The 15,287-nt window shown below is 34.0% G+C and overlaps 1 protein-coding gene across 2 annotated transcripts in view; it reads left to right on the forward strand.

The window, feature by feature from the left end:
• LOC132554528 (guanylate cyclase 32E-like) overlaps positions 1-10,619 on the forward strand; it is a 56,145-nt gene extending 45,526 nt beyond the window's left edge. For both annotated transcript variants that reach the window (XM_060218849.1, XM_060218850.1), the window contains exons 12-22: positions 1,468-1,638; positions 1,925-2,029; positions 2,319-2,390; positions 2,897-3,059; positions 3,480-3,632; positions 4,198-4,378; positions 5,299-5,439; positions 6,094-6,217; positions 6,773-7,115; positions 7,851-7,942; positions 8,791-10,619. In XM_060218849.1, coding sequence (XP_060074832.1) covers positions 1,468-1,638; positions 1,925-2,029; positions 2,319-2,390; positions 2,897-3,059; positions 3,480-3,632; positions 4,198-4,378; positions 5,299-5,439; positions 6,094-6,217; positions 6,773-7,115; positions 7,851-7,942; positions 8,791-9,249 — 2,004 coding nt within the window. In that variant the 3' untranslated portion in view covers positions 9,250-10,619. The remainder of the gene's footprint in view (positions 1-1,467; positions 1,639-1,924; positions 2,030-2,318; positions 2,391-2,896; positions 3,060-3,479; positions 3,633-4,197; positions 4,379-5,298; positions 5,440-6,093; positions 6,218-6,772; positions 7,116-7,850; positions 7,943-8,790) is intronic.
• Positions 10,620-15,287: the final 4,668 nt, after the last annotated feature.

A 15,287-nucleotide genomic window follows, 5' to 3' on the forward strand; every position in this document is an offset into this window, starting at 1 on the left:
TGATGTTATCTAGAACAAACGTGCTGCATAGAGAAACAAAATTAATTTCTTTTTTTACAAAACAGTACCTCGCTCAAAGTTCGACGCTTTCAGTTTGCTTTTTATTAACAAAACACTTCAACGCCATTAATTACATCACTAGTCCAAATCCAACAATAGTTTATTAGTCGACATGAGTAACACTGAAACTTTGTCAGAAACTGAAGTATGATGAACACAGACATTTTTGCTGAAGGCTTCCAAGAATTAAATTAGACAACCTTGAGCGTAATTAAGTAGCACGTCAATTATTTTGAAGATTCTTTTCCGTCGTTCGTTGGATTTAAAATGTGATGGACACAATGATCGAAAGCTGCTACAAGAGGTTTGAATGACTAAAGTCTCCTGGAAATGTCGATATATCATATTGTAATGTTTTTTAAAAGTGGTGGTGTTAAGGACCTGTTTGTCACGCACCACTCGTGAACAAAAACATAATGAAAAGCAAAGAGAGAATTAATCATTATCCAACTTAAATAAGTATTTATATCGTAATATTATTTTTTTATTATGTTCGTGACCAAAGCGACTATACAACGACTGATCCGAGTACCAATTAACTTAATTAGGTGACCTGACCATTCGAGAACATTGTACAATATTTACTTGCCGAAATATTTGCTATTAAATTCCAATGTCCTCGGTCTGTAAAGGTCGCGATTTTTGTTTAAAATGCTTCATCATGTACTCGATCATTTGCGCGTTTGAAAGAGTCAGTATTGCAAAGATTCTAAACGACACTGAAGTTATTCCAGAAATTTATCGGCTACGTTTTCCTTACGAAGCAAACTACTACCGGAATGTAATTTGGTGCAAACAGTCAATAATTTATGGTACAGTGTTGTGTTAAACAATGACTCGGTTATGACTAGGTTCGAAGCTCAGCTGTGAAACTTTTTACTCTGCCCGACATTTCTAAGATAAATTTACATGTTAAATACACTAACATGTAAATACTTATTAACAGTTAGCATGTAATAACACTTTTCTCTTTTTAACACAAACAGGTCAAACAAAATTAACCAAGAGAACATTAGAACATTCAGTGAGAATAAACCAGGTGTTACGGAAGAGTAAACGTTTTCTGCTAAAAAGATGTGACCCTTCGTGTTTATATATGACAATTCTAGATATTATCATAAAAGAATCAAAACCAGATTAGTGACGAGGCGAACAGTAAGCATGATACACTCCAATTTTCATACTGCATAATAAAAATAAGCTTTAAATATTAACTGAGGAATGCAAGTATTGTTAAACATGTGTCTCTAGTAATTCAGTTATCAGTAATGCACCAGTAACGCAATTCAGTCATTAACTTGAACAAAAAGGTCAATTACCTTTTAGTCTATAACACTTAACACTTGAGTAAAGTACTGTTCTAACGTTTCGATAAATTTGACATTTTCATCTCTGAACGTGTTTTAGACAAGAATGGGAAGAACTACAAGTCAGATATCATTAGGATCCCAGAACGAGATCGACTTCCGACAATTGTTCACTAAAGTCGGAACGTACAGAGGAACGATCGCTGCCATTCGCATTGTCAACAAGAAGAATGTGGAATTAACACGCAATGTCAGGAAAGAACTCAAATTGGTAAATATGCTAATGGCAGATATCAACACATATTTGCATTAAGATGATTTTTGCTTTACTTTTGCAGTCTAATATACTGATGATGTTTTCTCTGCTTTAGAAAAAAGATAAACACATAGTGAAAAGACAATATAGTTAGTCATCAAATCTAATTTTGCATCGGGTCTTGAAAACCAAAAGGGAGGCAACTCCAGCTTACAATTGCACGGACATCTTAGTAAATATATCCTATTTTATACACGTTCTATGCATATTTTCTGGCTAATTGGTGTTATATTTTGTTTAGATGAGGGAATTACGTCACGATAATATCAATCCATTTATCGGAGCTTGTATCGATTCCCCACATATACTGATCGTGTCCGCCTACTGTCCGAGGGGCAGTCTCCAGGTACTTACATTACTGGCATATTGAATCCATTTGATTTGTATATGTACCAAATAATTTCAGATAAAATATTTATAAGCGTGATATATTGATAAAGTTTTCATACGCAATTGATCCTCATTTATTTCAGTTTTATCCCTACAAAAGTTTTACGCGGATCTTTATCAATATATTTCAATTTCTCAAATTTGGTGAAAATTAATAGCAGCCATTCAAGAATTAATTATAAACTGATAAATAGATATTGTGTGCGTACTTAAACGTCCAACTGTAAATAATTTCTGTTTTACAGGACATCTTAGAGAATGATGATCTACAATTAGACAGTATGTTTATAGCGTCGCTGGTGTTTGATATACTTCGGGTAAGTACCGATCCGACAGGTCATCTAATACCAATATAAGTGATTCATAATTCATAAAATCAAATGTTTAAAGTCGAATACAATCGAACTTCGTTATATCGAATTCTTATAACTGGAATACCCCGTTTAATTCGAAGCACTTCGTCGATACGACCAAACGTCACATTGAACATTTCAGCTAACTTAAAATGGATACCCGGATAACTCCAAGTTTTTCCACGGTCCCGTCCGCTTCGAGATAACGAGGTTCGAATTATATGAGATTGAAAGTGTTATTTCAATATTGTTTGTAGATACAATTGTATTTATCTGTGCGATTAATGCTGTTTTCGCCGCATAAAGAAATTCAAAACAGCGGAATATACTTTCCATTTCTTGTTCTTACATAGAACAGATTTCTAATTTGTGTAACGTAAATCAATGTTACATGAATATAAAATTCCTGTCTGCTTTAGGCGGCCATTACAATGTTGTATTATCAAAAATATTTGTCTTTTAACATCCAGGGAATGATATATCTTCACGGGAGTGAGATTCGATACCACGGCAAACTGAGATCTTCTAATTGTGTAGTGGACAGTCGGTGGGTGGTCAAGATAACAGATTTCGGGCTTAACGAATTTGTAGCTGGAGCGGAGGAAAACTTAGAAGAATACGCTTACTATAGAAGTAAGATATTTATAACATAGATCAAAGGACCAATAAACTGCAAAAAATGCGTAGCTGTATCTGTCCAGAGACTCCGACACAGCTGAAAATCTGTTTAAATATCAGTAAAAAGCATATAAAGCCTCTCGTAGGTCAAGGCAATAAACGAAGTTCTCATAAGTCTCATCGTCTGTTTCAAGGGAGGTAACTTCAAAAAGGTCTTAACTGAAAACCTCATAAACAAAGTAAACAGACTTTCTATATCACAGTTTAAATAAAGTTTAAGGTTTTGGCAGTCTGATAATATGCAGAAAAGCTGATCTGATACAGTGCCAAATCGACTAGAATTTTTAGAACACAATGAAACACCCCGGCGAATAAAAAACAAGATCCGTGTCTGCCAAAGATACTTATAAATAATTATGTTTTTTTAATTATCAGATCTGCTTTGGTTAGCTCCTGAGATCTTACGAAGGACTAAATTTCGTCGGATATCTGGCACACAAGCAGGAGATGTATATTCATTCGCTATAATTCTGTATGAAATACACAGCCGACGAGGACCATACGGTAACACAACCTTATCTCCCAAAGGTATGTCACTCTAGTTGTCTTGTCTTTTAAACAAAAGGTTGCATTATACAACAAGTACCTGCGTACTTGTACTTTCTTTGGTGTGTTAGCTCTGTATAAGTAATGTGTTATCTTTCATGAATATAAGAAATATGAAAACATAATACTAATTAGAAATTTATGTATGTGATTAACTGCAAAGAATGTGGCTTTCAATATAATATGATAATATAATAATGACATATGATATTATAATATAATATTAAATGGTAATACATATAATAATATAAAATAATATTATATAATGATAATATAATATCATAATATAATATAACATATTACAATATAATAACATTGGAATTATGATTGCTATAATATAGTTTCTACAGAAGTATCCAGTTGGTATAATATAAAGTTGATTCATGTGAGTTGAGTACCTTGTGTGTAAATTACTTCTAGGCCCGAAAAAAACCCATAAAATTGTCGTTTTTTCCGTTAGCTTGATCCATACTCGTAACCTTATATTGAAATAATAATTATAAATGAGCTTATTATGTTAAAACATTTATTATTTCTACTGCGACAGATATAATCAAACGAGTAGCTTCTACGACTGTCGATCCTCCTTTCCGCCCTCGTCTTGCTGAACTTGACACCACACCCAAATTTGTGACCGATGTGATCAAGGAATGTTGGGACGAAGATCCTATCAAACGACCAGACTTCAAGACAATCCGAACAAAACTGAAACCGTTACAGAAAGGAATGTATGTACTCGTAATAAGTATTTACCTTGAACCTACAGTCATTGAGGAAATAAATTCAGTAATTCATGGTTCGGTCCTACTGTATCTAACTAAGTTTTTAATTAAAATGTGTTATTCGATTGTGTGTCTTTGGTATAATAATTTAACACTTACTTTGGGAAATTGATAAGGAAACAATCTAACAATGTACTGTTAAAATAAATGCTATAACCGTCGATTTCCCGTCATTGTTGTATGTGAGATAGGTTTTCTTTTCGTTGAAGATGTCGCGCATTACTGTGATGATGTCAGATTATACAAGACAACAATTTTAATAAAAAAATTAGCGTAAGATACAGTCGAGCCAAGCAATCAATCAAACTACATCATACAGCAGTTTCGTTCTTCTAGGACTCGTCAATAATGCTAGGGGCCTAAATCTGGAAGCCGAGGAGACTACTGAGGAAATTTGAAAGTGATCAAAAGAAATGTCAAAATTATGATGGGGAGGTGCACTACCTCGAAAGTCAAATTTTCGTAATTCTCACATTATGATAATGTTAAAGAACGTCAAATACAAGTGTATGAATTAAAACGTGACATTCAGGTTACGGCACACATTGGGGTTAAACGTTTATGAGTGTCTACCACCTGCAATCTCGAAGACAAAAGTCTAGCAGTTTTTTTTATGAATATAACAGACCTACGTGTTTCAAATCGCCCGTCGGCCCTGGTCCGTCGTCGGTCCGTCCATCCGTAAACAATTTTAGTTATTGCTATTTCTTGAGGACTACTGTATGTTTCCCAGTTTTTTTTAGATTTGTAATAAATCGTGTTCAGATTAAAGTGAATAAACCATATATTTAAAAGAAACAAATAATCAATGTTGATTAAAATTCAGAGACTATTTCAAAGTTTCTCTATTTTCTATATTCCAACAGGAAGCCAAATATTTTCGATAATATGATAGCTATCATGGAAAAGTATGCGAGTAACCTTGAAGCGGTTGTGGAAGAACGTACCGACCAACTTATTGAGGAAAAGAAGAAAACCGAGGAACTTCTGCAACAGATGCTGCCAAGGTAAAAAGCAACATCGGAAACCTGATGCCGGACACCGGAATGTTTAAATCGGACTGTGGATCAACGACTGATAAATTTTACTCTGATTAAAGCTCCTGCTGATAGTAGTATCTTTATGGGTCCATTATGACCTTTATAGTTGGCGTATAGAGAGTAATATCAGTGCAATGGTTATGATTAAATTTCCCTCTAATTCCGAACAGGTTCTTGTAAATTACATTTTGGATATATTTTACAGAAAATATATACAAATCAACAATTTATCAAGAATATGAAAATGTATAATCATAATTTGTAAAATCTACATTAATTTCCACCTTAATTGTATGCTTTTCAAGTTGATTTATTTTGTAATTTGTATGTAATGCTCTTCATCTTTGGAGGAAATAAAGACAATAATAATTATACTCTTCGAAGTAAGAGTGTTTTTGAAGCAGCTTTCTTCTCATTTACCCTAACATTTGCAGCTATATCCTTAAAAGTGAGAAAATCCAAGATAATCAGTCATGCGTGGAAAATTTAAATTGCTTCATTTAATGAAAAAAATAACCCAGTCGAGAAAGTTATCTTTATGCAAAATGAAAACATGTCCAAATCGTTGTTCTATCAAAACAAAGGGAGATTACTTTGACGGTCTTAATCTTCCTCCGACAGATACGTTGCAGAACAATTGAAGCGGGGCAAAGAGGTGGAGGCAGAGTCGTTTGATTCCGTGACGATCTACTTTAGTGATATATGCGGATTTACCGCCATGTCCTCCGAAAGCACCCCAATGCAAGTATGTACATATAATAACGATCAAACAACATATTTGTTTTCCTTACTAAGTAAGAGTTTTATATCCTGTTTATGAAATTTCGATTCGATTGCAAATGAAACTTGTGACTATTATACTGAACGGAATTAACGTGACCAAGACTGGTGTACCATGTACTAAATATCAGTATTATAGAATAAGAATTTGCAAGGTTCTGAAAACTAAAATTTCGTTAGAACCTTTTTTTCTGACATCTATGGAGTTATTTGAAGTTAGAAATACCAGATATTTTAGTATAGTCAATTCTGTGAAAAAAAATGATTCCCAAAAAAATGAGAAAGTTATTTTTGTGAGAATCTGATAAAGGCGACAGTATGGTATATTATTATTTTCCTCGTTGTTATTTTGTCTGCCATATTTCTTACCGATTTCATTCAGAATTACGCCGATGTTCAAACTGGTATCGTTTTCAATTTGGCGAATCTGATGGCGTGTACCATTTGATCCTTTGACTATTATAGACTTGGCCTGTAAGGAGTTGTCATCTTATCATTGTATATTTTGTTTTGTCTTCAGGTTGTTAATCTACTGAATGATTTGTATACACTATTCGACTCTATTGTTGAGAACTATGACGTGTACAAAGTGGAGACGATAGGAGATGCCTATATGGTTGTTAGTGGTTTGCCAAAGAGGAATGGCATCAATCATGCGGGAGAGATAGCGTCAATGTCTCTTCATTTGCTGGACGCCATAAAAAAGTTCAAGATCCGTCACCGTCCAGATGCCACAATCCGTCTGAGGGTAGGAATCCACTCTGGTTCGTGTGTGGCGGGGGTGGTGGGACTTAAAATGCCGCGGTACTGTCTGTTTGGAGATACAGTCAACACTGCGTCACGGATGGAATCTACGGGGGAAGGTAAGCGGTTGATTACCAAAATATTCACATCATTTCATTCTGCGCAAAAGAAAAAAAATCAATCTTTTATCGGGATAAGTATGTTTTCAGTATAGTCAAAAAATATTTTGTTGCCTCCAGATCGAAAGATCGGGGGCACATTGTTTTTGTGCTGTCTGTGTGTTGTCAACTTTAACCTTGCCCTTATCTAGAGGAAGGGTTTTCATATTTGACACGTGTGTTTCTTGTGACAAGGCCTTTCCGTAGTACAGAATTGTTTTACCATGTGACCTTGACCGTGACCTTTGACCCCACATTTGAAGAAAAAAAATAACATCGGTCATAACTATTGCATCATAAGAGGAATGACTTTCATATATGGCATGTGTGTACCTTCTGACAAGACCTTTCTGGTGATACAAGACCTTGACTGTAACCTTTTGACCTAAATTGGAATGTTAAACAAATTATTACCACAATAAAAACATAAGTGTTTCACAAGTGTGCACGCAGTTAGCACATGTCTTACAGAATAAAGTTTGGAAGATCCCACTTCAGAATTTTGTTGTAACCGGGGTTACTGTGTTTCATAAACACGTCCTGTTTTTTATATTTTCTAAGTGTGTAATGGTGCGAATATATCACTGCATCACATAGAACATTTACATAACACATGTATGTTGAAGAATAATTTAATCGTTATTTTGATGTTTGCCAGGAATTGTGTAATGATGTGGATAAAAACCAATATTTCAGCCTTGAAGATTCATTGTTCGAACACAACACGTATGCTTCTGGAGGATCTGGGCGGTTACCACCTGACAGAACGGGGCATGGTTACAATGAAGGTATTTATGAACGGCAAAATCATATTTATCTGGGCTTTCACTGTCTAGGCAACGCTTTCCGTGTTTCTATAAAATGACAATCAAGTCTTTTTTATGAACATAAGATACATACATAATTCATGTTTGAAGTCTGCTTCCACGTTCGTATCATCTATCACTAGATGAAATTATCCAAATATTTTCTAAAACATAATTCAGCTGTCGATATTATTGACTTAATGCACTGTGTTATTTGTGTGACGATCTACAGGAGTGTTTGCCATATCTTCCGCGATATCAAACAATCATGCATGTATATTATATACAGACATATACTTTGAGATGCCAATCCTCTGCTCCTTTTTAACTATAATTTCCTGAGTTCAGCTTTAACTATAATAATTGATTTTGGTATATGTTTTATAACTTCATCAGTCCTCAATGGGAAACGGGAAGATTTAAGTAAATTTTGCTATTGTGCCTGTCCGTCCATTCTTTCTTCTGCTATCTCTTAAATAACTCACTGGAACTTCATACTTGGGGTAAAGGTTCACCTGGGTCACTCACACTTTAGTCTTTGACCTACATCAAAGAAAAAGTTTGTCCGAGATCTAATCCCTAAAACTCTGGTCTCTGGACGTCTTACTTGGAGCATGGGATCAAAAGCAGAATTCTAAGCATATGATCTTAAATTCGGTTGGGGACTGTGGTTCGCCGAATCGTCTTGTTTGAATTAGTTTGAAACTGTGTCGATCTCCCATTTAATGCGAGTCTGACCACACCCTTGTGTGCACTGACCTTGTAACATATCATGATATTCTCTTAAATGTCGGTGATCTTACAAAGAATTTGCCATATTGTTTTTTTAGGGAAAGGGTGAAGTATTGACTTATTGGTTGATTGGCGAAGACAAGCGTCACCGAGTAAAACGTCTGTCCGCAAGTGATAGCCCAGTTAAGAGTCCGTCCCTCTCCGGGAATAACAACAGGCTGTCTGATATCCAATGTGTTTGTAGAGGCCAGGATAATACCGACCCTCTACGGAACAACTTTGGCAACAATCAATACCTTAACCAAAATGGTGACGCTGTGCCACTTTTCACGAATCCAGGATCAAATAAACAGCATTTCTTAAAGATGTGGCCTCAGAAACAAATTAACAAGATGGCTTCACCTAGATCATGGAAACAGCTTCATTTCTCTGACAGTGATAACGAGGACAAGGATCATGATGGTTTGAATAACCGTGTATCCGTAGAAATGTCCCCTCTAATCACATCCGCCCAAGGAACGAGTCGAACATCGGGTTACCCGTATGAAGAAGTGTAGTAACTATAGTGTTTCTGAATGTCTCTGCCTGTAGATATTTTTATACTGTGATATACCATGGTGCATACTGTGGCCGATTGAAAGTGCGGAAATGTACACAATATTGTTACAAACTTCTGTAAACATAGGCTATCGCATGTCGCGGTCGCTAAGAGTTAATTGACAATGACCATCATGCTTAGTAATGTTTGACTATAACACAATGAGATTCGCACCGATTCATACACAGGTTGTTATTGATCCTTCCATTATTGGTCATAAATGTGTTATGATCCATGCATTTTTAGTGTTCTTGCTTCTTAGCATTTTGTACCTTAATTAACAGATTTGTCTAATTAATTGATTTTGTGGACATTGATAAATAATTTCGCTTAAGTCGTTGTTCAAGTGGAAAAAGTGTATTTTGTGATAATTTTTTTTATTTGTAAAGCAAAGCAGATTTTGTACATACAGATCCTGTGAAAGGGGAACCTGTTGGTTTGTATATTTCAGCCCAATGATGCACTTGATAAAAATTGGAATCATAAATATTTTAAATCAAAATAAACAACTAATTATGTGTTGTAATAAAAATCAAAATTAGAAAAGTAAAAAATGAAAAGAAAAAAAAAATCTGAAAAATGTTAAAATATGGTTCTTTCTGTTTTTAAAGAAATATTTTTCAGTTTTATCAAACATACTTAATTGAAAACCTCGATTCATTTATTCTTGCATAACCTGCGAGAAACATAGAACCAATAATAATCTGACGACTATATTAATTCCTGGTGATTAAAAACTACATACCTTGACTTGTTTTCATATTGTGTGACGGAACAATCAGTAAATGCAGAAATCTGTTACCTTCAAAACACGGTCATATTTTTTTAACTATATATACAGGGGTTTCCAGGCGAATTTTTAAAATATTTTTTTCCTTTGCCTTAGTCGTTGGCACTTTTGATGCTGTCTTATGTTTGATATAAAACATGTACTACTGTCTCTTAAAATGCAATTATGAGATAAGTAATGTTATCATACTCTTTCATTCACTAGTGGGCAACATATGTCGAGATACCACAAATGATAATTGATCCGTGTTTCGTATATTTCTTTAAACAAATGAATCCCCAAATCCAGGATATCTATTTGTTTACTTTGTTAGACTGGGTGTTTATATTCAATTAAACAGAACAAGTGAAGCTAACTGTGATATTTGGTTACTATTTTGATGTTCTCACTCCACATTTGTGGATGGATGTGTCCGGTGTTCGTATGATCTTGTGAATCCATTCGACATTATATTCTACATCAAATCTGTGCTCTGTAGATAATTTGTTGTTGTTTGTGTAAAAAAGCAATGCTGAAATACAAAAAATATTTTTGTAGTTTTTTACGTGTTTTCGTCTTATCTATATTAACGAGATTGTCAGCGATTTAAGTTGTGTAAGATCTTGCATTGTTTGTATCTAAACAAGGATATCACAGGTAGTTACCATATGTCCCTGTCCCATGCTAACAGATACAGATTATTGTATCGAGAAATAAAAACAATCTCATATAGATGCCACTAAAAAGTGGAATTTTATCAAATTATATCAAAGTCTACCAAGTTTGAACGAAATTGGACAACAGTGAGGGAGAGGATCTGCAAATCAAAAAGATGAACAAAGCAAAAGGGCCATAACTCTTCTAAAACGTGTTGAGTAAAACCCTACAGCGGAAAATAGTTTTATATGATTTTATGAAAAAACGTTCAAAGTGTAAAGAGACTCTACCAAAAACTATGGAATCAAATTGTCGCGGAAAAAATACACATTTTTATGTCACAGTAAAAAAGGAAGAAATCTATTACAAAATGAGTGAAGATATCCAGACGAGATCAAGAATATGAAATAAAAAAGGTGTAGTATCTCCTCAAAACATTTCGATTAACACTGCCGTTTAGGAAATCTCAACTTCATGTCACGGTGATGCATGTAAACCTAGTTTGAATGAGAAAACAGACAGAAAATTTCCGAATAAGATTTATATTATGAAAACAACAAGAGACATTATCTTTTCTAAATACGCTCGAATCAACCAGGCGCTAAAGAAAAAAAACAACTTCACGTCAGTTTGATTAAGCCTGCGAAAGTTGAGAGCGATCGGTGTAATACTGTGAGCGATCTTCGCACAAATTAAAGTTTACGACGGACGATCAGTCGAACAACGACATACCATAATGCGTCTCGTCATTATGTTTACGAACATATACAAATTCCGTTTTCTTATGTGATTCATACAAAAAAATTATCGCATATTCCACATGAATTGGCTATTTTTAAACTTTCATGCAATATTGAAAATTACATTTTTCATAATTTGGCGTTTGCGGGTTAGTGCATTCTCTCGCGACGTTTTTTTTATATATTTATTTCGATCAATTTGGGTTTTTTTTTTTCAGCCGCCTCATGATTTCTTTAAAAAAAATCATTGGCACCACTGACAAGTCCTAGAAAAACGAAAAAGGTCAATGGTACAATTTGAAATTATTTTTTAGGTCTACACCATCTAATTTTGAATTTGTATTGAAGGGTTATTTCTTAACGTGTTTTAACAATCATTGATGCTCATAAGTATACCTGGTGGCTTCGATGTTGCTAACTTTGTTATTTCGGACGGACTTTGCTAACTTGACGGCGACAATTGATACCGCTTGTGTCGTCGAGGAAGCAGAAGCCGATAACACTTCCGGAACACCTGATATTTTTCCATGTTCTTTTCGAATGGTCTGCATGTTAATCCGTTTTTGTTTATAATTTTTTTATTGATTTTGAGTTTATATTAATACTTTCTTTATTTGTTTAATTCGACTAGTAGAACGCATGAGTGACGTAGTTGAAAGCACCCAACAACAGATTAACAAAAGTTTCAACTGAAAGACAACATAGCGAATTGCTAATTACAATACAATGTAAAAATACAAGATTATATCGTTCACGACATCCATTCATGTAACATTCTCTGTGTAAATGTGAAAAAAATATATTGCTTTCAATGAGAACCCAATAGACGTTGATGTTGATGCTCAAACAGCTGAAAGCATTTGGCATCCATCTTCCATGTATCTTTTCTACAGTACTTTGAAAGATCTTGGAATGCGGTGATTGCCTTCTTATTGCATGTTTCTGACATCGCCGTATATCAATACACGATTCTAATTAAAACAGGAGGAACAGTATTGGAATGGAAATGAAAAGAGGATCAGTTTGAGAAAATATAGCTTTAATTATCGTTTTAGCATTTACAAAACATTTTACAACACAATGCATTTGGAATCGGAATTCATTTGACTCTTTTTGGAACATTTATAAGCTGTTGAAAATTTTGGAAAATTTGAAAGCGATCCGTGAACTCTGAAACGTAAGAAAATAATACATTGTTAACGAAGAAATAAATTATTAGATATTTAATCCTTATGAAATGGTCTTGTCTATGTGACCCTTTATAGTAAAGAAACAAAATCATAATGTAACGCCTTACACACACTGAGGATATTACTTTGAAATGATATTTAAACAACTTTTTAAAAATATCTATAAATAATATGTATCTTACTTTGTGTGTATACTGTTAAAACTGTTATTTTTGAGATGAATTTTAAAATCGAAATTGATAAAGAAAATCAGAGTTCATTTCATTACTTCCGAGAAAAAAGTATCTCTTTTGCCCCAAAATTTGAACCATCGAAACAACAGTATGTCTACCGCGTTCAAATAAAGCAAATATACGGACCTGACATATCTTGGCAATTCCGGGTTATTTGTATCCATGTAGTATAATTCCATACCTCTGGCATTCACTTTCTCGCACATTGTCTGCAATAATGACCATCCAATACAATTATAAATAAAGATTTGTCAGCGAGAGACATTATCATCATTCTGTATGTAACAGGGAGGTAATTCTAATTCATTTGAACGTCTTATATTCAAATATTGGCATCTTGAAACAAATGAAAAACAACGTGTCAGCGGAATTTAATTCAAACTAAACCTTAATAAAACCAAAAGCAAGATATGGACAGTAATGTTTATACGAATACCCCTGAAAAAGTACAACGATAATAAGGCAATATGTGAAGAGTAGGCGTGTCTTACTTCATCGACGACATCCGCCATATAAATCTTGGCCAATTATGTCAGTTATGAAAAAAAAAAAAAAAAAATGAAAGAAAACGAATAAGTGATAGACTTGCCATCTTAAAAGGTATCATGAATTTGAAGAAACTATAGGTTAGGAAGAGGGTCTAGTACCTAAAAACCCGAATAAGTGTTGGACAAGAATTCTTAAGAAGATTTATGAATTTGATGGAACTATAGTTAGGAGAAGGGAGTTTAGTACCTTTCAAATAACAATCAGGGGTTTCATGAGCATCATATTATCAAAGATTGACCTTGGATTCCTGATAAACGTCTGGGATCAGAACAGAATTATCATTAAGTATCAGTTCACAATGAAATTAGGACAAAGCGTAGTTCTCTCCTAATATGATACGAAGTAAGGCGATCTTTGATAATTGTTGATATGCCTGATGACTTCGAATCATGACATTACTTCATTGCACTGACCAAGAATAACATGGCGGGTGTCATCGATTTAACAGCTGTAATTTTTTCCTTAGCAATTTGAAAAAATATATCTCCTTGTAAATCTGTCTTTTGCTCATATCTTGCCCTCGTTTTATCATTATGGAGTTTCAATACAAAAACGCTGACATGTTAATATTTCGTGTTAATAGATAGATATTAATTAATAAATAAAGATTATTAAAAACAAAAGGAATTAATAAGCAAATGCTTTAACTCATTCGTTTTTGAAATAATACAGACATGTTTCAATAAAAGTAGTAATGGTATTGAATCGGTTGAAATATGAACCATCATATATTCAAATATCGTGACACATAAGATAAGTGTTTATCAAAAACAAACGAATTCGAATATTTTACCTGTGTATATGTTACAAAAAAGAGTTGATGATCAGTAAGATTAAGACCAGGTAATACCATTCGGTCATAGCCTCGGTCAAAAGATCGTCTGTAGGCCTGTAATTTTATAAACAGTCAGGTTAATTGTTTTCCGGCTTTCGCCGTCTTTTACATAACAATGTACTCATTCAACACACAGTATGGAAACGTTATAGCTGTCATAAAGAGCCCGTGCAATCAAATCATTATACATTGTAACTGCAGCCAGCAATTACTCTCAAATCAATAGATCAAGAAACCAACCACATCCCCATAAACAACTTTCGTAATGAAACGTTTTCTCATTTTATAAGAATCTGATACTCATGGAATTGTAAATAATACAAATTCTATCAAAAACACTACATGACATAACTTTTACTTTGTTCAGGTTGTAGTTTATGGGAACTAAACATAAAGACTTGTTGATGATTCGTATTAACCTTATATTATTGTATACCCTTTATCAGCCAGACATTGTCAGGACTCCATTTCTTACTAAATAAGTATAGCCGTGTACTTGCGAATACTATGCTTTAACGTATCTTATATCTGTGACATTATAATCGAAACCAGGACATGCGTTGTCATTCTAATTTGTGATCATTTTATAGTTTATGTGCTGTTTTTTAAATTTATATTATTTCCTTGTGACAAAAGCTAAAAATATTGAGGCTGCATGATCAAAATAATTCATATAAAAGTTTAATAAAACTGTAATGTGATTCGTCTCTTTTGATTCTAAATATATTTCATGCATGTCACGTCAGCAGAGCTGTATCAGTGATAGACAAAGTAACTGTAAATTAAAAAATCCATGGAAAGTGAAAGTTTCGTAATTTTGACAATTTGTTGCTTTGGGAATGATGGTGAAATCGATGCAATATATGGTATCATCTTGCTCCTAATGAACTCTGCTTTCTCATTCTGATTACTAGAACACTCAGCAGCACGTATACCCCCAGACAGACGGACGACATAATTGTCCGAAAGTCTATAAATACTCTATACAGTGTAATCAAAATTTGCATGAAAGCCGTATCTGCTC

Source organism: Ylistrum balloti, unplaced genomic scaffold (genome assembly GCF_031769215.1).
Source record: "Ylistrum balloti isolate Yb309-2 unplaced genomic scaffold, AGI_CSIRO_Ybal_v1 Utg370416, whole genome shotgun sequence".
Classification (NCBI taxonomy): Eukaryota; Metazoa; Mollusca; class Bivalvia; order Pectinida; family Pectinidae; genus Ylistrum; species Ylistrum balloti.